Source organism: Kryptolebias marmoratus, linkage group LG22, assembly GCF_001649575.2.
Source record: "Kryptolebias marmoratus isolate JLee-2015 linkage group LG22, ASM164957v2, whole genome shotgun sequence".
Taxonomy (NCBI): domain Eukaryota; kingdom Metazoa; phylum Chordata; class Actinopteri; order Cyprinodontiformes; family Rivulidae; genus Kryptolebias; species Kryptolebias marmoratus.
Window position 1 is genome coordinate 18,163,220 of NC_051451.1, and position 26,828 is coordinate 18,190,047.

General features: G+C 36.3%; 1 protein-coding gene across 1 annotated transcript in view; it reads right to left on the reverse strand.

Moving 5' to 3' along the window:
• Window positions 1-9,509: 9,509 nt before the first annotated feature.
• Window positions 9,510-26,828, reverse strand: part of ryr2b (ryanodine receptor 2b (cardiac)) — a 62,044-nt gene continuing 44,725 nt past the window's right edge. The window contains exons 78-104 of the mRNA XM_037973647.1: window positions 26,028-26,079; window positions 25,562-25,615; window positions 25,317-25,416; window positions 24,986-25,065; window positions 24,394-24,470; window positions 24,184-24,257; window positions 23,881-23,961; window positions 23,588-23,676; window positions 23,213-23,341; window positions 22,758-22,862; window positions 22,436-22,517; window positions 20,748-22,033; window positions 20,574-20,641; window positions 20,180-20,321; window positions 19,961-20,047; window positions 19,319-19,531; window positions 18,968-19,098; window positions 18,674-18,716; window positions 17,378-17,514; window positions 16,584-16,644; window positions 16,118-16,264; window positions 15,840-15,974; window positions 14,686-14,842; window positions 14,371-14,435; window positions 12,718-12,818; window positions 11,393-11,444; window positions 9,510-10,475 (exon numbers count right to left, since the gene is read on the reverse strand). Coding sequence (XP_037829575.1) covers window positions 10,380-10,475; window positions 11,393-11,444; window positions 12,718-12,818; window positions 14,371-14,435; window positions 14,686-14,842; window positions 15,840-15,974; window positions 16,118-16,264; window positions 16,584-16,644; window positions 17,378-17,514; window positions 18,674-18,716; window positions 18,968-19,098; window positions 19,319-19,531; window positions 19,961-20,047; window positions 20,180-20,321; window positions 20,574-20,641; window positions 20,748-22,033; window positions 22,436-22,517; window positions 22,758-22,862; window positions 23,213-23,341; window positions 23,588-23,676; window positions 23,881-23,961; window positions 24,184-24,257; window positions 24,394-24,470; window positions 24,986-25,065; window positions 25,317-25,416; window positions 25,562-25,615; window positions 26,028-26,079 — 3,844 coding nt within the window. The 3' untranslated portion in view covers window positions 9,510-10,379. The remainder of the gene's footprint in view (window positions 10,476-11,392; window positions 11,445-12,717; window positions 12,819-14,370; window positions 14,436-14,685; window positions 14,843-15,839; window positions 15,975-16,117; window positions 16,265-16,583; window positions 16,645-17,377; window positions 17,515-18,673; window positions 18,717-18,967; window positions 19,099-19,318; window positions 19,532-19,960; window positions 20,048-20,179; window positions 20,322-20,573; window positions 20,642-20,747; window positions 22,034-22,435; window positions 22,518-22,757; window positions 22,863-23,212; window positions 23,342-23,587; window positions 23,677-23,880; window positions 23,962-24,183; window positions 24,258-24,393; window positions 24,471-24,985; window positions 25,066-25,316; window positions 25,417-25,561; window positions 25,616-26,027; window positions 26,080-26,828) is intronic.

Here is a 26,828-nt window from a genome sequence, read left to right on the forward strand (position 1 = left end):
GTTAGTGTAGTCAGATGCAGGATTGTTGTAATATAAATGTTTCTTTATTACAATTTTTTTTGTTAAAGAAAACAAACCTCAGACTCAGACTATGCACATGAACAGAATAATTACCTTCCTTTTCACAAAGGACGATACAATTATTTCCATATGAGAATAAGATAATAAAGAAAGCATTGAGAGACCTTTCTTTAGCAGTTAGCAGTCTCCTAGATACTTCTGGGTCATTTCATTCATTTAGGAACCTTCCTAAGCAACAAAACACTGATCAACAGCACCCAGGAATTCAGGTAGGAGCATGATGTTTAAATGGGCTCTTCATCATTTCTGACAACTCAGGAGCACACCAAATATACAATAGAGCTCTCCTTGTTTTGATACACAACATATTATGTATAACTCTGAAAATAAACCTGGCTATTTATTAATGATGGTAACAAGTGGCTGCTTTAAACACAAAACTCTTGAATAGGATTACAGCAAATCAATGGCCTCTTTGATATCAAAAAGATCTTATTGATTAAATATCTTTTTTTCCTGCTTGCTTGCCCTTACTCTAGTGATTGAATTTCCAGCTCTGTTCTTCTAATGTATTTTAAAAATACATGATACTGCTCTCAACACTGATTCAGAATTTAAAAATGTGGCATTGTTCCGACAGGCCGATTCTCTAATTAATGCAGCATTTCCAGCGAGTGAAAAAAAAAAATGAAATAAACAAAAGAGCAGTCTGCTAACGCCAGATCAACAGACTCAATCTGCCAATAGCAACTGATAGCAATCAATTTCACACTGTTAAACAAGAGGACGACTTAATTATAGTGATTCTGCAACACAGATAAGTGACAAGGGCAGACATGCATGGGAGTAATCCAAGAAAATCACAAGGCTAAACAACGAGGCTGTATTTATGTTAATAAACCACCCCGGTCCAGACATTTGCATAGACACACACACACACACACAAGCAAAGCTTCATCAAGAACCAGATTTGATTGCACGGCTGTGGAAGCAGGGCAAATGTATTCATTTAAGTTTGACCATGATGAGACTTGTGTTCAGTATCTTATTCAGAAGTTTGGAGCCTACAGTAGTCACGTAAGTGGCCACAGATGTTTTTGGTTGTGTCTGATAAAACATCTCATAAAGTGAGATTTTCCATCCGATGCCTTCAAGTTTATCGGTCATCAATGAACTGCGCAAAGTTTCAACATCTAAAGGAAACAGGCTTTAAATGTATCTCTTTTCATTGACCGAGTCTGTCTATAATAATTGAAAATGCCCCTATGATAACCTCCAGCCAGGAGCTTCTATTGGCAGACGAAGGTTTTTCTGTGACTGTGCCAGCAGTGCAGGCACATTTCTCCCGGTGGCTGCATGCAAGAGACTTTAAGACTGATTTGCAGCAATCAACCATGGCTCATATTCGGAGCCAATAGCTACATGATGAAAGAAAACCAATGTGAGAAACTATGCTGGCTCTCACAAGTCAATATTGACTGATACTTGCAAAGTTGAGTTTTGAGCATTTATAAATTACTCTGGCTTATGCTGAGTTTATCGCTGCTTTGTGTCATATTTATTGCAAACACACAATAAAAAGGAGTTGTTTGGGTTTTTTTTTTCAACAACATATGTTATCAAACTAACATCTTTTCAACAGTCTATATTTTAGAGCTTTTTTTGTGGTTTACTGAAGACAAAACAAAACATCTGCGTTGTGTGAGTGCATGTTATTGTAGCGCCGAGCTTAATTATAGCTATGCACACATGTGGCTCCCCCTTTGGCAATATTTGGGTCATTTTACATGACAAGAAAGAAGAAAAGTCTGCCAGCTGTGAGGGCATTCACACTCAACAGTCTTGCTCTCGTTTACTTGTGCTGCCATCAAAGGCAGCCAAAGCCATCTGCCACCCTGCTCTATGTCATGGCCAGGTAGAGCAGGAATGTTGCAAGCTTATCATTTAGTTCCAGACTGCACGGAAACCTGTTTTTAAACTTCATTTCTGCGACCTTTTTGTGCGGTTTGTTGAATACATTGTGCAATATTTGTGTAATTTACAATGGCACAATGGCCAAAAGAAAAAGCTCATTTAGTGTGAAGTAACAGTACAAGGGAAGGTTGGATGTGAGGACTCACATTACTATGCAAAACTGAAGCTCTGGACATAATGAACAGGATGACTCCTGCATCCATGTGTGTTATCAGGCTGCAGCTTCTGTCGTGCATTTAAAGGACTTACACTTGCTACTAAATGTAGCAGTGCCACAGTGTGTTTGCACTGTTACACCAATCTAAAACATGAAATGAATTAATGAATATAGGTATCCAGGTCAAAGTATGTCTTCTAATTGAGATTACTTCATAAAGCTTTGACCTCTGAAGTGTGAACCATGAGTTTTATTTTTCAGAGGAAGAGAAAAAGATTTTTAAAATTCATCTTTTATAGGCTGGGTTATTACTGAATGTTCTCAAAATTTGGCCCAGGAGGCAGGATGAGGCTAAAGTACAGGAAAGGCGGTTAAGATGGATTTTTGCTAGAGTGTGTTTAACGCTGGAGTTAGAAGCTGAGTGTGACAGGTTAAGGAGATTTGATTCCAAGCTTTCCCAGAAAAGTCATGATCATTTTTAAAAAGCGAAACGGACTAAATGAAATGTATTGTGCAACAACTCTGATGATTTCTGAACCCATTCATTAGAGCCTCATAAGTAAAACTGCACAGCAATCTGACATAATATTATGACCACTGAAGTGAGCAGCACTGCTCATTTTGTTTCAAAGTAATCCTCTGCTGAAAAAAAAAAATCTACATCCTGGCATTCACACATATGTCATTTTGACATTTGCCACCTACCTGAACAGTTCTGCAGAACAATCACTCCCACGTACAGCAGCAGCACTTCTTTACAGTTTTAGTTATTGGTTACTACAGTTTTAGTTGCAGGAAAAAGACCCATTCATTATCAGGCACGAGGATATAATGTCAGAGTAATATTATGTCTTTGACTGTGCCACATTTGAAGTATTAGTTGTTGTTTTTTACATTTTATTACTTTATAAACCTTTAAAAGTGTATTATCCTTCATTTAAAAATATCTTATAAGCTGTGACTTCATCATAAAATTGAAAAAAACATATACCACAGAGCATTACAATATGTGTATGCAGGCAGTCTTAAAATGAATAAATAAATGAAAAATAAAATAAACACTTTCTTTTGCAAGAATCTAAAATATTCTTAACTTTGAAAAAGAGGGAGAGCCAGCACTTTAAGATTAGCTTTCATATGAAGGCAGGGATGGATGATCTTGTGCTGAAAAGAAAATTAAAACCAGTGAAGAAGAACAAATAAACATACAGAGGAAAATAGCTGATCAAAAAGAAAGACTATAAGGCAGAGTGAAAGAATAGGTGCGCGCACAAACTCACACGTATTCAAACTTTTAACACAAAAATGGTAAAAATGCTTTTGTATTGTTGATCCAGGATCATTTATGAAAATTGGTAAAATCTTAAATTTTTATTATTTTATTCATTCTCTGGACCAAAAGTGTTTGCCTGTTAGTTTTTAAACCCTGAAATAATTCTACGCTGTGTTGCTTAACCAGGGAATACACACATGAAAACACAGCTGTATAATGGCGTTAGAGGACATAACACAGATTTATATTCGTTCCTTAGGGATCAGTCCAGCCAAAACAAAAAATACTACAATAAAATTAATCTTTACTGATCCCTTGTAAATTCATTGAATTCCAAAACTTTATCCAAATCTGCCCCAGCAGCAAACAAACAAGCTGCTTGACAGCTGAGCAGGCAGGAGTCCAGACATCTGTGGATGCACAAACACTTTCTAACTACGCTTTCCTTTAGATCAATTCAAACCTAATAGAGTGAACTGAAATTTTGAGAAACTGGATATAATAGATAATTATGCTGACAATTATCTTACTTCACTTCAGTGTAGACTTCCTCTTTCTGTGCAGCGGCAGTAACCAAACATGGAAAAAATTCTAATGACTCCTGCCAATAAACAAATCAAAAACTCCTCGAACTTGAGTTTTTGTGAGGCTCACAACTCCAATTGGCTGGAAAGTGGGTCATTTCCCCAACCGCTTGATCTTACCTTTGAGTGAGTCAATTTGCCAGTTTCAATTATTAAAGGCAGCACCTGTCTCCTTTCAAGTCTTCGTAACTCAGATTGCTGTGCGAACAGCCCTGCAGAGACAAAAATCTACTCTATCTGCAGATCTGAAAGTAAAGCAACTGATATGAAATAAGAGGTTGGTGTGATACGGCATTCAAAGAGGAGTGATGCAAGCGGACCTCCACTGGGATATACACTCATCTTCAGCCCTCCTCCGTCCTCTTTTCACTACCAAAGCGTTATTGAGTAATTGGCTTTCTCCTGGCTTGATGTTGTCCAATCTAAATGGTAATTTAGAATGCTCAGTGGTGATGCTGTTTACTGGAAGGCAGTTTCTCAATATGAAAATAAGAGTTGTAATAATAAAGAAGGAGTCTGTCAAACTGTCATGAGACAAAAGATATAGAAATCTGGTCTGGAGCTCTTCATGTGATAAACATCATATTGCACAGCTCTTGCAAACCCAGAAAGAGAAGATGGAGTGTGAACCAACATGAAGTCAGATACTTTTTTTTCTCATTATATTTGTCAATGAAACTCTTTCTGAGCAGAATCTGCTTCTCTCTGTTTACCTGTGTTTTCCCCCCAAGTGCTTTGCTTTCATTCTACACTCAAAACCCATGCAAGGCAGGAAGTTGGAAGCCCCTAAAGAGTCCATGGGTATAAATTTTCATTCTCCCCATGTTAACTCTGATGTATGCGACTTGTCCAAGGTGCCTGGCCGCCCTCCACCAAATAAATGCTGGGAAAAAAACAGTGTCCATCCTAAACTTAACAGAACAAATAATGATGAAATGAAGAAACTCAAAGAATAAAAATTTTCATTCAGATTTTTTTTGTAAATTACGTAATCTGGTGTCATATAAACAAGATAGTCCACTGATGGCACTGACTTCTGCCAGTTCATCCCACACCCTTTTTAATTGTTACAACACAAAATAGACAAGGTGTGTAAAGAAGGAACATGATTACAGGAGCCATTTATAGACCATTTTCTACAGCAGCATTTTTTCTGCTCAATTTAAGAACTAATTCTGTATGTAAATGGCAGTTTAGTAATGCCTCAAAGTGTTAAGGTAAGGATTAATGGAGTCACTTTTGAGCACCAGGGGAAATAATTTTTAATCACACATAAAAATGGTTGCTGCAAGTACTTGATCAGCTTTAATCGCATCATGCTTCTTTGTTGTTGTAAAAAGACAGCTAGCTTGTTGCTTTTACTTGATTTAACTTAATGGATTAATGGGGTTGCATTTACTTGCATCTGACAGGAATACCAAAGCTTTTTAGGCTCACTTTGGTTCCATAAACGGGCAACACACTGTATACACTATATTGCTATTGGAACCTGCATATTTGGCTTGCAGATGTTTGTTGTAGATGAGCAGCAATTAAAGTCAGGGCATTTCTTTCAGCTATGATGTGAATGGCAGGTAGTGGTAAAGAAAAACACAGAAAGGTCAGACTTCTCACTGGCATCAGAGGGAAATGGAAGAAACTGAGGTTTGTGTTCTCACTCGATACTAGGCATAACCACCAGTATGGAGGCTCTGAAAATTCTCATCTATAAAACAACTTTCTGTTTCAAAATGGAAAAAAAAAAAAAACTTGACTTATTGTCAATGCATAGAAAAGATTTAACTTTCGTTAAACCCAGATGCCTTAAAGGCTGTAAGACAGGCATCAAGTGATTTCTTGACAAGTCAGTAAAAATTCAGTTGAACAAAAAAAAAAAAAAAAAAACATCACTGGGGAAAGACAACAATGATGATTGTCAAAAGACAACTTGCTACACAAATATTCAATACTTGATCACATGTTCAAATAACTCTGCGTCTACAATGAAACACGAGCAGCACATTTGGTCTTAGCACTGAGAATCAGCCACAAGTTATACATTTTTCATCGGGTTATGAAACAAGACAGAAAGGGACAATCTGTGTTAAAATAGAATCCAATGAATAGCAGTTACAGAATAATAAGAATCCTGTTCGCAAAAGGGTCACAGTGTGAGGCAGACGAGAGCTTCAGTCTCTCCCCCACTGTCTTTTGTCTTGTCATTTTCATTGATTTATGACTCAGATTATATCTCCATGAAATACTGTATTTGGATACAGAGTCATTATCCTCCAAGGAAGTATCTGAGGCAACATTAGAAATGATCCAGCAACAGGCATCTAAATAATTTTACTGTGCCACAGATGCATATCTAAATGTTGCTATGTACACTTTACTTATTGGTGGCTAGACATAAAACATCCCATTAATCTATGAAGGCTATGAATGATGTAACCATGCTATTAATTTCAATAAATGTGGCACAATAAACATTGATGCATTTTACTAATCTTCCCTACGTAGTTAAAGAAATGAACTGCGTTTCATTTTAATCACACATTTTTATCTCTTGTACTTTAATGATGCAGTGATGTATTCACTGATAATTTTGTAAAGAGAAAAGGAGATCTGGTCATTAATGATCTAAAGCCTTATTTGCATAATACATCTCATTTTTTGAGCTACTCTCCATATCTTATACAGATTCAAACTTATAATAAAAGCTACTCAGGGTCTTACACCATTTGTTCTGAACTTGTATGGAACAGGATAGGTTGTGCTGAAAAAAAGGTTTTCATTAAAACAGGAAAAATGAGTGGAGGTGCCAGGTTATATAACTGGATTGCTGTTTTGAAAACTGGCAGACCAGTGGTGATAAAAGGCAGGCAATTTTTCAGACGTTCTTTGAGGTACACCTCAAGGAACGGTTTGTATCCCATTATTGTTCAACATAACGATTAACAATTTATTGAAAAAGACAGAACGTTCATGTACTGAGAAAACTCTTTCTACAGATGGCAGTATTTTCTGGATCATGGGGAAGACCTTAAAATATTTACAATAAAAAATGTAGGTTTCTGAGGATCCAAGGAAGCTGTTGTCAATTATTCATTGACAGAAGATTAAGTTTCTTCAAGAGACAAAATTTAGTATATCTGATGTTATAAGTGGAAATACGACAGAAAGTTATGGTCAAGTTTCTTTTGGATGAGCTTGCGGGGTTAAAATCAATAAACTTTCACACTTGGTTGAATGCAAAAGCAGAGCAAGCAGTAAGTGGACAGCAGTGCCGCACAACTCCCAATTCAAATATCCCTCCTTGGTTATTCAACACTTTATCTACAGATGTTCTCATACAAAAAGAATTGAAGATGAGATGAATCAGATTAGCTTGGTTTATAGGTCAAAGCTATTTAGAAAAGCACTGTGCAGACAAGACCACGTTATTTACAGACGGTTCAAACAACCCCCACACTGGACACACCAGTGCTGCTGGATTTATCTCCCAAAATGATAAAATAAATGAGAAAAGGATGGCAGACATTTTTTCTTTCAGTATATAGCTAACTAATAGTCATAAAACCTGTCTTCAGTGGATTGCGAAAAATATTTATTTTTTTCACTTTAGTCAGGAAAATTGTGCAAGCTATAAATTCAGAAATATATCTAAATTATAAGCTCAAGCATGATGAACAAAAGTTTGAAACTTGCAGAATCTTAATTTGTAGTTAATCCTGATGTGTTGCACATGTTTCTTGTGGACACTTTATCCACTTCCAGAACAACAGCAAACTGCTCAGTCTGTTCTTTTTAACAGCATGCAGCATCCGAGTGTCCTAAGAACCGACAGGAAATGGTTTTGTTTGTTTTTTAATGAAATTAAAAATCTGCACGTTTTGTTTTATTTGCTCCACTTTACTTAAAATGTAACTAACCATGACCCAAACCAAACAGTAAACTTTGTGCAGTGTTATGCTTAACGAAGCGGTGATCTGAGCTGCACTGTTACACAGAGTGCATCCCCTTTTAAGGCAGAACCTTGAGCCTCTTCTTAACTTGAATACACAGAATCACATGCTATTACCATTTTATAGACTCATTTTTCTATTTCTTCTCTTAATTTCAGCTCTAATGTATAGACAAAATGACGAAGTGCATATGTGACACAAATGTCTGAAGATGTATTTAATGTATACATCTGAACGGGAGTTAGAAAGTTGTGACTTGTAAAAGGTAATGACTAATAATTCTAATCCTGAGGATTTTTCTGCTCATAAATTAGCAGACTACACAAAAATAATTGACTTTCCTGCTTGAGAAAGAAACTCTTTAGTGTTCAAGTCAATCTACTTTGGAAACCCAAATGTCATAAGCATCAATTTCTTTTTAGACATTAAGTATCTAAACTGTGTCACGTCTTACCACTGCGTTGTTAAACTTGTGTTACCAGAGTGAACATAAATTCCACAAATGAGTTACACTTCAAAACCTAAACTGCTTCCAGACCTTCTGGCCTTGGCATTACTCAAACACAGAATGGAAAGATCATGCTGACGAGGAAGTTTGGCGGCTACGTGCAAATATCCATCTTCTCCTGAACATCTTTTTATCCAGCAGATGTGGCCAATATTCTCTTACCTGCTGGTATATTTAATTTTGGTTGGTCCCATGCTTAAAATGCATGGGGTTCTAAAAAAATAAATTATTCAGAGGTTAGTTCCCCAAAATGGACCACATTTCCAGCGGATGTGGTGTGGCAGACCTGCAAAGAGTAGTTGGGTACTTCTAGGTTTAGGTTTTAGGTTTTATGATGCTGTTAATGTTGATGGCCACTTGATTTATAATGAGAGGTATCCTTGTATACCTCTACCTCTGTTCTACGGCTGATGAGGCAGTTAATTATGTACGATGAGTCTTATTGTTTTAAAATACATGAGTTCCAATGCTTCTTTAAAGTTTTACCAGTTTATTTTTGGGGTCTACTCGAAAAAGCTCACATAGCTTAATGATCCAAAAATTCATTAGTAGCACCTCTTGACATGTAGTGCTATATTTTCCAACATATGACCTCTAATTAATAATCAAAATCAAAAAAAATCTATAAAAAATGTTTTAAAAACAAAAACGTATGATTGTCATGTCTATATCTATATATATAAATTAGGAATGGGTTTTCAAAGCTTTAAAATAAACTCACATCACACTCCTTTTTAAAGTGCATTGCAAATAACCCTAATTGTGACTAAGTTTACATGAGAAAAGTGCAGCAAATTGTTGTTCTTTTTTTTTCTTTTTTGATTTACTAATAGATTTATTTATTTAGAAATATGAAAGCAAGCACTTAAAAAAATATTGGAGGATTTTTTTATCTTTCATTTCAACCCACTTGTATTTGCTTTTCTGTGAGTTATTGTGACAGGTGAGGACAAAAAATGCATCACATACCAGTAAGCCTAATTTTGTGGGCTCAGAGTTTGACACTTGCATAATCAGGACTACGTCTGTAGGTGGTCCGCCCACGGCTGTCATCCTGCTGTTAAAACTCAGCATGTTTCCACATTTTAACAAAACCCACAACTCTATTTTAGTCAATAGGCTACACCCAAGAAATCCCTAAAGCCTTTCTTGGCCATTAAAGAAAGCCGTCAAACTCATCATTAAGCCCGATGATCTATTTCCGTGACAGAGCTTTGACCTGAGCGCTGGGACATCTGCTGACGAGCAACGCCGTGGCTGATAACGTGATGGGAAACGAGGTGAACAGATGAAAAGAAGGAAGAGGGCAGGAGAAAAGAATTAGAAGTGATCACAGGAGGAGGAGAGGGATCCTGAAGTGACGGGCACAACACAAAGGAGGAGGGAAACTTGTGAAACAGAAGAAGAAAAAAAAATTGAGTAAATGCCGGAGGGAGAATGTTTATCTGCGTGTCACACTGAGGGATGGGATAGAAAACTGTGGCAAGGAAGACAAAACAATTTATTCATAAAAGATGCAACATATCAGAAAAGCAAAAAGCCTTGAACCTGAATGTGGATTACCAGTTGTAGAGTGAGATACGTCCTATCACAGTGCTCTGAATACATCTGCAGACTTAAACCTCTGAAGTTAATTACTTTCAACCCTCACGGCTACAAAAAGAGCAACACCAACAAAACAAGCAAACAAAATTATACACATTATTTTGGACCATAAGCTAAATAAGCGGTTGTAATTCTTTTGTCAAATGAAAACACAATAGTTTGAAGAGAAAATAAATCATTCTAAAATCTAATGTCAGATTAATGTAAACACACATATTTAAGGTAATTTAGTGAGTCCAAAGGCAACAATCAGTGTGCCTTCTGTCTCATAACAGTATCTTGGGAGGCGCTTGACCTTTCAGATTTTCTTTCATCCCAGCTGATCCTCATATTGCTTACGGAAACAGTCTCCCACAGGAAAGAATTCCCAGCAACGCTCCTGGTACATTTTCCACACGTAGGATTCCTGCAAAGTCCACAGTGTGGTCATTTGTCTGAAAGTCATGACTAATGTATACATTTGTTGGCAGTGAGCTCATTGGATGGGTAAATTAATAATGTAAACAGTTTGCAAAGAGTGCAACAGAAGTCTTCATCTTTTTTTTTTTGTTATTATTGTTGAGCACACCAAAGAAACTTTTTTATAAATTCCACCAGCTCCCCTTTTAGTCTGAGAAGATCAAACCACTTGAAGAAAATAACATATGTAGGTATATTTTCCAACACAGAGAAAGCACCACTTGAGTGTTAAAGTGCTTTGAACTCAAAACACTCTTCTTACCCTGATCGCTTGTGCAATATAATATTGCAGAACCAAATTATTACGTATAAAATGGTGAAAACTGATCTATTTTAGTGTGTAAAACTAAAACCTTTATATTTTTAGTAAACATCATTTTTTTATAGATAAACATGCAACATGTAAGCTGCATTAAATCATTTATCTTCGACCTGTGCAACAGGTCATGCACAATATGTGGCAATAAAAAGATTTTGGCCATTAAGTAAAGTACCTGGAGAAATCTAAAGCTCAATCTGTATTGTGTGGTTTGAAAGCAGTATATGAGGAAAAAGACAAACCGTAATCATAAGGGGCCTGCCTGGCTTGGATTACTATCATTACTGTGCATTCCTTAGGCTTTAGAGGGATTGTGTGAATGCAAATTTGGTCTTATTCGAAAAGGTTACACTACAGCTTTGTCATTATCATAGCAAATGCTAGAATTAATAGGTCACTGAGACGAGGGGGAAGTGTTGTGGATGAATATATTAAGAGACGTGATCTTTCTATGACAGCTAAATTGTTCAGGAGCCTTTAAAATGCCCACCTAACTCTCTCTTTGGTAGGGTCGTGCAGTATAAAAGAAGAAATAATTATTATACCTGCCCCGTGTGTTCAGTTTCATCCTTGTTAATAAGATACATCAGGAAAAATCTGCAAGGACACAGAAGAGAGAATCACCTACATTAGGGGAAAACAAAACGCTGCATGGAAATTTACAGCATTAGGTCGACTAATAAGTAGATAACTGTGAACACAGGTGTCTATTTCCAGCAGGAACACATTTAGATAACTGCTGTCGTTTTGACAGTCAGGTCAAATGTGCCACGTGTCTGACAAGAATGAAGAAATACAGCAAATGCTTATAAATGCTGATTATTGAGATTGTTATTTTTTGCTGTTGTTTTTTCAGGTAAGCCTATATTGTCACAGGAAGTACCACTCCAATTCATAGTATTCAGATGAAAAAAAAAAATCAGTCCAAGGCTTAAAACACATCATGTAGGACTCACAATAATTAGACCCAGCAAGCTTTTTCTTGCAGCAATTAGTGGAGAAACATGCAAAAAATAAGCATTTCGACTTCTAGTGAAAGACGAGCTTCTTGGCTCAGTGTTATATGAATAAAAAAAACTTTTTTTCATTTTTATTTTGACTCAAATTTATTATTTTCTGACTGGAATTTTTATGCATTTACCTATTAAAAGCAATACAGTTTTACTGATACTGATTCTTGTAAATTGTTTTAAGACTCTTTCAAATGAGTTCTGTGATTGTTTTTAATTTTCCAATTTGTTAACATGTTGTAGGCATAATGGCGGAGTGCTAAGACAACCTGTGAATTCAGCTTGCATGTTTCTATATTTATACAGTGTTGATGCATTTTGACCTTTTTAGGCAATAAGAGCCTCTCCTCAGCCAACACAGTTAGGTTTTTCCCACATGTCTGTTAGTTGTGCAGGATTTTACTGGAGAATCATTGCAATATAATAATATAATAATTGTGTACTTATTGGTGACAAAACAATAAGTATAAGACAAGATAGTGATTTGAATATGTCTTATGAACAAACAAGACATTTCTTATAGGAGAGATAAGCATTACACAATAGTCCTAATTTTACAACAAATGAAAAAATAAAATATACTGTATCCATTTTGGTACTGATGGTACATCAATTATAATTGGTTGGACAGCCAAAAGAATAAAATAAACAAGAGGAGCACAGATGAAGGTGTAATTTCAATTTTGTTGCATTAATTTCTTATTTTAAATGTTTAAGAATGATAAATGCATAATGTTTACACATTTCCACATGTCAATTTACAACTTTTATTAGGTTACATTTTTAAGAACAGGTTTTAATGCTTTACGGTGATGAGACAACAACAAACCGAGACAAAGAAGCAGCATAAAACAACTCACAGATAGTTGGCCAAGTTGTGCTCCTGCAGCGTGTGAGTCTCAAAGCCATGAGGGATGTTATCGAAGTACTCACTTCCTATTCCACATATAAAACATTTGGTCTGCAGAAGCAAAACGTAAAACCTCATGATTCATTCAACGGATACATAGAAATGAAAAGAGCACAGATACAATTTAAAACCAAACCCTAAGAGTAAAAACCGTGTTTTAGTGTTCTGTGCTTCAAATGTGGTGTTTACAGTTTGTTAAAAAAAATACATAAGAGTATTTTTATTAAGGTTTTTCAACATTTCTCAGATACATAACAGTGTAATTAGCCGTGCCCTATTTTTTGCAGGTAGAATGACAGAAAACAAACAGTGGTATAATATTTGTTTTGGTTAGAATGCTCTGTGTGTGTTGGGTCACCTGTATTTAGAGCAATACATTACAGGAGGATGAAAGCAGCAGGTGAACCACATTTATCACTGCTGAGTGCAGTGAAGCATAATGCTGCTGAAATTTAACATCTGAGGAAACGCTGCACAATCAGTAGGAATGTTTTATGATTTTGGGACACATTCAGTGGGAAAGAGACCAGATGAAAACTAAAAGTGTCTTTTTCAATTACTTATGTCATAAAATGATTCTAAAACTCAACCACATCATATTGTTCTCCTCACAAACATTGTAAAACCCTGGATTGCTTCTATTCTCTTTAGCCTTCAGCAGTCTAACACATTTTGGTTTTGCTTGAATGCCTCTTGAATTTGTTTTGCAGTCTACTGAACAGTAGCCGACTGCCATTTTTCATTCATTATCGTTTTTCTGTGAATGTAAAATGGCAGACGCTGACTGCAATGAGACAGCTGGATGTTTGTGGCCATAACTGCTGTACATTTAGTGGCATCACAAAACATTTTTTAATACTTAGCTTGTTAGAAACTCGACTGTTGTTGTTTTCCCCTCAGTCTGATAATCACAGGCACACTCTTGAATTATCTGCATGTCCTGCACCATTGGGTTTATTTGATTTTCTTTGACTGAAACTGCCTCTGTCTTTTCACCATGCTTGTCTTTTTTGCACCATCTGACACAACTTAGTTATGTGCATTGTGGCTTCTGTGTCCAATGACTCCATCAAAACTACCTCTGAATGCAAATCTGGTTTTACAATGCCAGCGATGCATTTTAAAATCGCTACAAAAAAGGGGAAAAAAAGGCATCTTCTTCAAGCTTTAAATATTCTTATAACATGAAAAAACACATCACACATTTACGCAAACAGCACTTAAAATTTAACAGCAATCATCTGTCAGAGACAAACTCAGTAAAAATCAGTTTTCCATGTATGTCAAACAGATTTGCTGATTGATTTTTGAAATAGATACAAATTATTCATGAGAAATAAATTTTAGAGCCCCCTCAGTTCAACGAACGGTACATTTTTAATAAAAGTTCCAATCTATATAAACCTGTGCACGTCTCTGAGATTCATACAGTTACAGGTTAATTATTCTTTCATTGTTCTATTCCTCGCAAAGCCTCAATAGCAAAAGTTGGTAAAGTTGTTGGAATTGGATAGAAAAGGTCTATGCTTTTCGAGGGTTTGAGGTGTTCGTATGGGAAGTCTTTTGACATTTTCTCAATAATAAATAAATAAATAAATCTCACCTCCATGTCCTCTTTCACCTGCTCTTGCTGGTCTCGAAGCTCTCCGAAGGCATCAATTATTAAGCCTAATAGAGGGACAAGATTGTGTGTCTGGGCAACAAGTGCATGCATGTTATGTCCTTTTGTACAAATAACAGTTGAATCTGTGAAACGAAGAGCTCCACAGCTGACTTTCTGATTTCACAAGAAAGACTTATGACACCTGTTACACTCAAACAGTGATCAAAATTGGTTTGTACTGTAGGTTTTCCCAAAAATGTGTTGTGTACTTTTATTGCATGGCTCGGTATGAGACAGGTTTGACATGTGACTCACCCTGAATGATGGCCAGGAGGATTACAATGACAAAAAAGAAAAACGTAATGTCAAAGATGACTCGTTCCACCTCAAACTCATCTCCAGCAGGATCTGCAATCTCATCACCGATGCCGCCGCCAGCACGCACTCCCACATACATGTGAAACATGTAACACTATGAAAAACACAAGACGCATTATTTAGGAACAGAACTGCTGTTTATTAAAACATTATTAAAAAGAGTTTTGTTTACTTCTTTTCAGGGTGTCTTTTGACCAGGACATGAAGATGAAACATATTAGGACTAGTGTTTTCCTAAAATAACACCTTATGAAAAAAAAAATGAAAGCTGGAAAAGACAAATTGATTTAAGGTTCCTTCATTCCTTCTTCTCTATTCGCAACTTTTGGGGAGCATTTGGAGGAGCAAGTAGCATTTTTATACAGTTCCACAGAGCAGTACTCCTTTCAATCAATATTCACCTCAGAAAATGTTACTCAACAAGGAATTTGTGTAAGAGTATGAGGTGAGAAGATCTACCATTAAAACTGTCTGGCACAGACTGTGCTGTGCTTTTGAGTACAAGGGATGGCCTTTTTTCACAAGTAACTAGAACAAAATCAAAACTGAATTTCTTAAAAGGAGCAGACGGTTATTTCTCCTCATTTTTTCTGTGTCCAAAGGTTACAAACAATGTGGTATTCCAATAAAGGCATAGAGATTTTAAATTACTGTCATTTAAGCCAGATAATCAGCAACACAGTGAACGTGACTGATGATTCAATGGAATATTCCCTGCCTCCAATAATAGCAGAGTTTATTCAAATGCTATCACTGCACATCCGCCTGCCTACATGACTGACAGCAGAGTGCACATTAGAATAGAGCGGGTGGTTGGGTGTTAACGCTGTGGATGGGCAAACAAAGAGGTATTCTGATGCTTCATGGGTCTGTGTTTTATCCATGTCGATCATCTTAAGGAAAAGTACAAGAAGGAGAAAGAGGAGGTTGCTTTCATTTTAGAATTAGGGATCACCAGAATCATCCCTTACCCTTTCTCAGTTTGAAGCAGGAAAATGAGATGAGTTGTGTTTGTGTGGTGGAAAGATAAATATAGAAATAGAGGAAGACAGACATGTGAGAGAGTGAGTTAACATGCGCATTTAACTTACCGTAAGCATGTCATTGCACTTCATGTCTTCGACTTCCTTGTCTTTGCTCTTCTTGTAAAACTTCCTGAAGAAATTAAAGGCTACAACAGTGTAGAGATACACCACAACTGCCAGCAGACCTACAGTCAGCACCAACTGATGCACATTTACAAAAGAAGAGATAAAAGCAGATGAGGTGAAACACATAGATCCATTATGGAAAATCTCCAATGTAATGTGACACAGTAAATGCAAATATTACACTCTGACTGAATTTATTAAAACACACTCACACACACCTGTTTCCCATTGTGTGTGACGGAGGAAAGGATGGTACGAAGTGTCTTAAAGCCCATAGCGATGTCCAAAAGATGGGCAGCAAAAAAGAAGCTGTTATAATGACCCAGAACTGACATGGTCATGTACCAGGCCAAGTATAAAAAGGACTAATACACACAAAAGCAGAGAGACACAAAAACAACAAATATTAGATTGCAAGAACAGAGAGACAAATGTGCATTTTAGATAAGATTGAATCACAGGATATTACCGCTATCACCTCCGCAGCACATGCAATTGTATCAAACTGAATCTCACCAACAAAGATTTAATCCTTAAATATTGAACATGTATTACACAAAATGTTCAGTCATAATGTAATATTAGCTTTTATAAATTAAAGGAAGTAGCACCTTTGTCTTGGCATATTTTAACCAGGCCAAATCAAATCAAGGGAAAGCCATAAAACACTGTACACAAACTTACATTGTCAGTGAACACAACACCTAGTTTCCACACCTGGTACTTTACATCAACGGAGTTAAATCTGAAATAAAGAACGGTACCACAACAATACACAAAATACATGAGAACCAGGAAAACAGGGTCAAAATGTCCATGAATGAAATGAGACCTCTTTGAGCTACAGCATGTTCCCTAAAAGAGAGTGTCTGTTATGTGACTTCTCAGAATGTCCTGTTCCTCCTCAAGTACAGCATTATGTTCTGGGACCTACTTTTGTTGGGCCATGTTTGAGGTAACACAAACAGATACACACATCTTAAAAGACAAGTAAGTCATATAATTATATTAGTGAAATTGTTCATTATAAAAGTGTTGGCCATCAGAAATTATTTATCTAAAATGTTAATCCAAGTTGTTACTACACAACCTATATAAGTCAGAAGAGTTGCTGCATATTGGAAGGATCATTTTGGAAAATGTATTCACAGCAGAAAGGGCAGTATTGATTCCATTATTTGGATGTTGTTTTAACCTAAATACCAGGCTGTTTGTATGCTAATGCACTGTGCAGGTGTAAAACATTGCAAACACCACTTCGAGCTGCCTGCTTAAGCAAACAAAACTGCACATTTTTGTAATTACCAAAGTGCACATTTTATTTTGGAATATAAAAACAATTTTGATCCTATGTAGTTCACTATCATAAAAGCGAAAAAATTAAATATCAAACAAACTCTTCGAGGTTTGAACTGTATCTTTCTAATAATGCAGAACTGCAAAGACCAGGACATTTTTTTAATAAGTTCTCTACTCACAGAGCACTCCAGGCTGTGCCTCTCCTGAGCTTCTTCTTGTCTGTTCTTTCAGAGCTGAAGTCCAAAGCAGCTTGGTCCAGACCTAACAGCTCATTGATCTTCTCGCAGCCGTAAAAGTCACCATATTTATCCATCACCTAACAAAGCAAAAAGCCAGCTTTGAACCAGAACTTCTTCAGTTTTGTTTTTTTTAAACAAAGCATAACGAGAGGGAGCAGAAGGTAATTGGCCACATTGTCTGCACAGTCTGAGTCATAATGAGATGGCAGCTTAGTTCCGCTGACAAGATGATGGTGCTGCTTCTGCAGAAACAAATTCTGAAAAAAAAACATCTGACGCCAGTATTCAAAATGCATGAAAATTTTAAGGATGCAGTGATGAAAAATCACTTTGCAAATGCAGTTAGGTAAATGAATCAATTGTGATCTTGTTGTTTATCAATAATATGTATTGATCCAGGCATTTATCTTAGCCTTTATGTATGTGTTCAAACAATACATCTTGTCTAGAAAAAAATGTGCCTAATCTCATCATCGAACAGATGCAGAGTTTTCTTATCGAGCTGTTGTGGCTTTATGAGATTTAATGTCACTTGTTTAATTAAGGTAAAATAAGAGCCAGCCAAAGTCTGGCTTCCTTACAGTCTCTATTATTATCTCAAAGAAAATGACTTTAAAGTGTGGCCAGCTAAATTCAATTGTGAATTATTAAAGAGTCATAAAAACATTATACCATCTAATTTACTGTGGGCTCTTCTGTGATGCAATGCATGGTAATAAACGCAAGGTGCGAGTGAGAGACACGTTTTATGTATGCCAAGTGTCCATGCTGGAAGCAAAATGCCAAAGCCAAACTGAAAGTGCTATAATCTGTCAACTCAATTAAAATTCAAAGTTAAAGTATTTCTTGCAGAAGACATTATGGACCAAGTCATTACTTTCACTCCATTTAATCTGAGTGTTTGTATAGTAACAAAGTAATTTAGTTAAAATACATTATGCATTTTGGTAATAGCCCCAGGCCTTCATAATTAGCTCTGCCAGTTAACTTTTAGTCTAAGGGCAGAATCACTTGGGTAAGCTGCCTTTTGTACTGCTCAGAAACCCCAAAGCATCCAACTTTTTACCTATCATTTATTATTCAGGATATGAAAAACCCATTTTTACCATTAACTTACAGTATATAACCATTTGAGTTTTCAATATATTTACATACATGCATAAGCACTTTTAGAGTTAAATTAAATGCATCATTTAAAATCACAAAATGAATGACAATAGCTTTGGAAAATCTTACCTTCCTTTTTACAAATTTGTCCCAGTAATTACTTGGAAATGATCTGAAAAGATACAGAAATACTATCACATATACTAAGTTGTTTAAAAAAAATAAAAAAAGATCAACAAAAAAAAATCACTTAAATGCAATGCCAAATGACTCTTCCCTGACTGAAAAATCATAAAAATACAAAAGTGTACATGCTGATGTTACATTATCATTTTTAGTCATGTAATATCAACTTGTTAAATGACTGTACTGCATTAGATCAGATATGTATATCACATTTAAATAACAACTCTATAAACATACAGTGTATTAATGACCAGTCTGTCCCATTGTCCCTTGACGTCTTCCTCAGGGGGCTGCTGTGTCACATACAACCCGTCAAACTCCAATCTGCGCGCCACCTCCTTCTCACGCTTGAAGATCACTAACGGCACCTTTCAAACAAATGCACTGGCGTAAAGACATTTTACTATTAAGTTACAAAAACTAAAAGAAATACTGGCGAAGACGGTCTCTGACAGCATGCATTATTATTTGGTCATTCTATAGTTTTAAATAAATGTCTGACTAAAAAATGTTGGAAAGAAAATCACTCAGAAATATTGAAAGTAGTTCATTAAATGTGTGCAGAAGCATAAAATCGAGTTGGTACACCTTGAGGCAATAGTAACCAATAATACAACAGAAGGAGATGATTGTGTGTGCAACAGCAAGGAAATGCAGACACGGCTCCATGTATCCACTGGTTTCTTCCAGCACAAAATAAACTCTGCTGCTGTTGTCATCTTTTATAGGAGAGTCCAGTTCTTCTCTGTTTACAGATATGGCCACTTTTTCCTCTTCTTTGGATACAGGTGAGGATGTGACCTGGAAACAGAGACAAGTAGAAAGACAGTGCATAGACTTGTATTTCTCCAATGTAACCTCTTATATAATATGAACTTTAACCTTGCAATCAGATCATGACAACTAGTGACAATGTCCCAATAATAAAAATGACTATTACAGAAAGAATTTTGGTCAGAAAAATAACAGTGATTTTAACAGAAGAAAATAACATATTTTCTTAAAAAAATAATGCCCCCTGTGGTTTGTATCTCATTTAATTACTGGTAAGTTTGGTCTTATTTATGCTTATTTTGTTGTATTTAAACCAAATGTCTATTTATTAAATAAATTCCTATCCAAAGACAAAAATACCAATGTACACATTTGATGCTAGAATGACTGGGCAAGAAATCTTCTCACTGAAATATGTCAAAGTAAAATGTAGAATTTCTTAAAAATTCCTCTCACCTTAAAAAACAGAAGGATGAAGTTGATTGCAAAGGCAACAAACAGAGCCAGCAAACGCATGTTGTAAAAATTCCTTGCAAAGTAGTTCTTGGAAAACACAAACAGGTGACAAAAAAATAAAAAATCAGATGTAATCCATTTCTATATTTTTGCAAGAAATTTTAAGAAGTGTGCATCCTTATCTGTGTCGTGTGTGCGCATTGTGTGTCTTTGTATTACCAGAAGACTCTTGTTGTGTGAGCTTATCATCTCCCAGAGAGCAGATTGTTGGTTCTGTTGTCCCTTTTGCCTGTGTGAGCATCTCCTGGTTCTCCATTTTGCCTTATCTTTCATTTCCCAAGTTTTCTCCTCAGTGTTTTTCCTTTTGTAATCAATCCAAACACAAAGTGAAGGTCACAGAGATTCAGTTTGAAAAGAAAATAGACAACTTAAATAAGATTTTTACCCCATAAATGGTTATATTTGTTTCATGAATCGTCTTCCATAATTCTCCATATTAATATTTATTACCACTTTTTCTATTTTTAATCGTCTTCTGTTTTTTAGAAATGGTCAAAAAGTTACATTGCTGTGAACAGATCAAAAATGTTTTACAAAGAAATAAGAAACTCACTCTGTAATGTTTAACTCTGGCATTTTGGCATTTTCATTTTCCTTTGAGTCCAAGTGGTGCTTCAGCTGCTGAAATTCATGTAAAAAAAAAGAAGCATTAATAATTATCAGAATACCAGTTTAACAAATAAACTTATCTCATATCTGATATAATAAGGAAACATAACATTCATACCACTTCCTGCTGCTCTGATATATCAGTGGTGACAGTTGCTGTGGAGGTTGTGTTGAGCAAATCAGTGAAATTGTCAGTGAGATCCTGAGTTACCAGTCTGTACTGACCTCCCTCCTTCTTCAGTTTGAGACCAAATATGTCTGACAATACATCCACCTCTCTGGGAAATGTTGCAGCTGTCATTTGTCCAATCACCCTCAATTCTGTTTGGGATGAGAAACTGGCAGAGTACTTCCTCAGTCTATCGGCACCACTTGGCACCTCCATGACCTCATCAAGAGTCGGTTCAAGAATGCCACCAAGCAAGTCAGACATCCTCATTCTTTTAGCTGCTTCTATGAGCCCACCACTGATAAAGATTACATACAGTCCATACATGATGCTGCGAATGATAGCATAAATGGTCCGGACCTGAGTCATGAAAATCAATCTCAGGAATAAAAACAGTGTTATCGGGATTTCTTTCAAAGTCATTTTCATCAGTGTCCTCAGGTTTTTCCCAGACAGTAGATATGTTGGCAACATCCACCAGTTATAAATAAAACGTGTTTCTTTGTTGTTTGTAGATTCATCTTTACTCTTTTCCTCCTCTTGTTTCCCAGTACTCTTCTCCCCAGTATTGGAACCAGAAATCTGGGCTGCAAGCTGCATTTCAAAGATGGTGTCTTCACAGAAGTTGACAAACATTTCCATTTTCTCCTTCTCTCCCCCCTTATTGACCACATCGAAAATGAACTGCCTCTTGGACTCTTTCACCTGGGGTTTCTCCCACTGCGTTCGACTGTATTCACTGATCTCAAAGTAGACACGTTCAAAGCGTTTCCCGCTGCCAAGGATCTCAATGCGTCCAAGACAGGACTGGAAGTAAGTCAAGACACAATCTGCCAATTCCATGAATGTCTTCAGTCTGGAATCATTGGGCATGTGTTCGGACAAATTGGTGAGAAGCACAGCGATGCTGAAGCCGATGTCTTTTGCCGGCTCATGGAAGCGATCCACAAAGGCCTCATATTCCAGAGTTTGGCCATCATTTGTCCCCACACAGGAGAGCAGGAAGTGAATCTCAGCTTGGGAGAACTGCTTGCACTTTTCCATGGCTTTCTGGAAGTCTTTCTTGCATATGCTGCCCATGCAATCAGGGTCATACTCTCTGAAGCTTTCTGAGGATGTGAGGTCTTTCAGTTTGAGGAACATGTCAAAAAACTTGAGAATCATCTCCACATTTCCTGATGATTCCACCAACATATCCACCATCTGCTTTCCTATTGTTCCATTGATAATGTTACCTGCAGGAAAGAAATGACTTGTATTTAAAAATAACTCAACACAGACTGAATGAAAGAAACACATTCATCTGTTTCCTAAAGGGAAGCTAAAACAGTACTGCCTCAAAGGGAAATACCACTAATGGCTTTTGCAGAATTCAGTTAACGTGTCTTGTTTGATATCAAGTCAATATATTTTTAACCACCTGCCATTAAAATATCATTCACACATTTTGATAGATGTTCTGATGCTTGCTTTTAAATTATTTCCATCAGCAGGGAGAAATACGCATAAACACCAAGCCAGCACTACAGTTTGATGGTGTTAAACCATGACTACATGAGTAACATCAACAATTATAAAATGTTCTATAATACTAACCAATTTATTGGTATAACCTGTAAAACACTGACATTTTTTACCTTCTAACATGGAGAGCAGGAACACAACCATGTCCTTCTGTAAGTCCATGAGCTCTTTCAGAAGTTTGATTTGGTTTGAATCCTGCATTAAAAAAATAGTTACATCCAGAAAATTCTATTCTACATTTCACATCACACATTGGAAACAGCTGGAACATTGCTGGAAGCAAATCTTATAGGTAACATTGGCAGCAAGCAAAAATGAGAGCAGTTTGGGTAGAAACCCTACAGTACATTGCAACCAAGCACATTATCAATTATATATGTGGTGTGTTTTAGAAGGGAAATAACCAACTTAAATGACACCGGATGTCTTCTGTACCTGAGAGAGTTTCATCTGCATCTGAGCAAAGACATGAAGGAATCCCACAACAGCATCCCAGAGACGGCTGTGAGCTAGACTTTGTTGATTCCCAGTACATGGGCCCTGGGTGAACACATGATAATGATGTAAGCAGCTCTGGGATATAACCTACTGTCAAACTCAGGAGTAAAAAAAGAATAGAAAGGACTGTGGAAAATCCTTTGACAGTAAAATTTAAATTCATCACAAGCCACCATCAGAGAGAAGAAAGAGCCATCCAAAATTTAGTCTGCAGTATGTAATTGATGTAAAAAAAAAAAGACTAATTTTGAAAAAAAAAATCACATTAATTTCAATGTCTTTAACTGTGGCAAATATTTACAGATACAATTGTTATGGCTAAAAGGTCAAAAACAAATAAATAAAAAAAAAAAAACATTTAACATGGTAATGCTTATTGGAGACTGACTGACCTGGATGTACTCTGTAAGCGTGTTGAAGACCTGCTTGGCTACTTCGATGGCCTTGGAGAAGTTGTGTTGACCAAGTGGATCAATAACATCCTTCCCAGAGTAGTACCAGTAGAAGTCACTGATTGACTCCTGTCATGTGGCAGTAAACAGTGTTTATGGGTTATTAACAAAAATAAACTTTAACCCAATAGTGGATTCATATTGTAATAATATAAGGTTGAGTTGATTTAAAAGTTTATATTGTTCATCATGATGTCATGGCTCAACAAATACATTTTTCCCAGATTATTAGGAATATCTCCAGTGGACTGAATTGTTTACAATATGCCCAGAGACACACAAACACGAAAAAAAAACTAATCACAGCAGGCTTACCTGTACCCTTAGTAAATAGTCGACAGTTGATATAATGATGTTGACAGTGGTGTTGTTTCCTGTTTGTGTTCTTAAATAATTTTGAAAATCTTAACAAATAGAGAAACAAAAAAAAGATGATAATAATCACTTTTATGGGCAGTAATAATAATGATGCCCATTTCCTCCCTCCCCCATTTAACTCCAAGCATGAGTCCATGCTCTTTTTTATTTATTTTTTGACATACAAATATTATTTATGAATGGTGCAGTAATGCATCAGTAAAAAAAACAAAACAAAAAAATGAAATAACCTGAATTATGTCCTTCACAGAGCAGCTGCAGGAAACGGAATAGGTCACAAGTTAGGTCTTTGTCTGGCATCACCTTCTCTTCTTGGAAAATGATGAACAGAAGAAAGAAAAAACAAGTGAAAGAATTAATGTCATACTTCATCACAGGTACAAGAATAAACAAGATTATGGGAGAGATTGCGAAAAACATAATAAATGTTGTTAAAGATAAAAACTTGGACTGAATCAGGGATCTTTCAGCCGGCTCCCCTGCTTTGACACAGAAATAGTAATGGATTTTTTATTTCCATTTGAATACTGTACCTGAGCTCTCATCCGTGGCCATGCCTAATCCTTCTGCTTTGTTCTGCCTCTCAAATGCATTCAGATCCAGCACACTGGATGGCAGAAAATCATACACACACATGCAAAACCTTTTCACTCAAACCATTTTTTATCAAATCGATATATAAAGCCTGCCCCCCATCGCGATATTTAACAGGACTTTTTTTGTGTGTGTGTGTAGTCACTCACCCACATGACTGCATGAGGCCGGCCATGCTCTGAAAAAAGCCAACATCACGCTTCTCTCTTAGATAATCCAGCATTTTCTGTCAAGCACAGCCATCAAAGACAACATTTGATAAATCTCACTTGAAGCTGACATAATACACTGCTGTAATAATATGCTTTTATTTGTTCACGTTTTGCTGCAGAGTAAATATTTCAACGTTAGGGATTTGTCAAAAACATTGAAGAGATGTGAAACGGTCCAAGTTTTCTATGGAAAATATTAGGCTATTTTAATTCATTATACTCAAGAGGAGCAAAAACATTATGGTCACTTATAAAATCAATGAAAAAGTGTTAACAAAAAGATATGTGTTGGAACTTACAACTCAAAGGAATCTTTGCCTCAGCAGGTCAGAATGTTTTGGCTTGTAGGGGAATTATTTCATCAGTTTTTTTTTTTTAATCCAACTGAATTTATTCTCTTTATTTAGTTCTTATTTGTGTCAAGCCTAATATTCTTTTTAAAAGATAAGCTGAACAGTCTCATAAAAAGTATTGTGTGGAAATTTCCAGGCAAAACCCCTCAGAGTTCGAGGTAAAAGCATTATATCACCTGCTGAACTGTGGCATTCCCTCCGTTGAGAATTGCAATACCAAGTTTCAACGTAGGGGCAATCATGGAGCCCATGGTGCCTAAAATTATTTTAAAACGGCATTGATGAAAAAGAATATAGCGTATTAGTCACATTTAAGGAAAAAATGAAGTTATTTTAGATTTGTCTTCAGAGCAGTCTTAGAAAACTGAATGTCAGCTTTTTTTCTGTTAGAGTAGTCTCCTGTTCACAAACACATTTTCTGAAGCAACTTGTTGAAAAAGGAAGGCCACACACCAAGAAATAGACTGAGCCAAAAAAAGATTGCTTTTGTTTTATAGTATTTCTTGCCTTTGCTGGAACTAATGGTTTGCAGGACCATCTCAGCTGCTCCACGACAGTGCAGCCTGGCCTGCTGATACAGCAGCTTCTGTTTCTGCATCTCCTTCACCTGAACCGCATAAAACGCAGCACTTTAACGAGATTAACAAGTCAATAACAAGTCATCACAACACCTCAAATGTTCACAAAAGATGTTTGGGAAGTTAGATATGAAATATTAAAGATTTCTTTTGAAATTGACTCAATTTACTCACTTCAAAGCTTTCGACCTCTTGCTCTTCGTCATCGTCACCTTCCCTACAGCAGCTCTGTGGAAATAAACATACAAAGCAGAATGATGATGTAAAATAAGGTTGAAAACGTAGTAAGTCAATAAAGGATAAATAAAATATTTAAAAGTACACTTCACCTCTTTTCTAACTGGATTTTGTTACCTACTGCGTGGGACAGGCACCGAAGCATCAAAGAAAAACTTAAAGCCCATTAAAACCTGATGCAACATTTGAGGACATATGTGCTTGTGTTTCAGGGGCCCTCAAATTTGAATGCATTAAAATAAATTACACTGTAAAGATAAAAACAATTGTGTTTTTTGTGTTTGTTACTGTAACTGTAGCCTTCAATACTTTACTTTACTATATATATATATATATATATATATATATATATATATATATAAAATTTTACTTTTTTAATAATAAGACCTTCAAAAATAAATACCTTGGCCATTATGGCAGCGTAGGACTTGTAGAGGCTGTCAATTTCATGCTTACTGTGAACAAGAAAAAAAAAAAACTGTCAGGGTAAAAACAAGTGCACGATTCCTGAAAAACACCCTGTCAGTGTCAGGGTTCAAACTAAGTTTACACAACTGAACACATAACATCACAATATTCTAAGCAGTGTGTGGATACAGAATATGGAAAATGGTGTAGATTCTCAGTCATCCAGGCCATGGTAAATCCTAAGAGTTTTTACATAGAAAATACAAAATGATTATGTTTACTAGCCATGAATCTGGTTAGTTTAAATATATCTCTGCAGGAACAGTTTAAGTAAAGGTGCCCATTGATGAAACTAAATTTATTGATTACATTCTCAAAATATATAGAACAAATCTTAACAGTTTTTTTTCTAACAAGCCAGCCAAAAAATTAAAATCTTAATACATCACAAATGATTTCTGTAATTTTGATGTCCAAGCATGACAAAATTAACAATATAGCAATAAAAGATGTCGACCACACCCTAACAAGAGCAAGATCCAGAATATACCAGAAAATGTTTCTGCAGGGTAGGATCTGTAAATTCAAGGCCCTGTAGGAAACTCAGAAATATTACACAATTCAGGCTTTTGAAGTAGAACCGGAAAGTCAGCAGGTTAATAGGAAAAAAATAATGATAACTAGAACTGCAAGCAGTTATCAACGGGTTCCAAGCCTCCACGCTCCGCCCCTGTCCGCGCGCTCCGACCCCGGCGTCTCGCCGGCGTGGCTTCGCCGCCTCTCTTGGCGAGCGGGC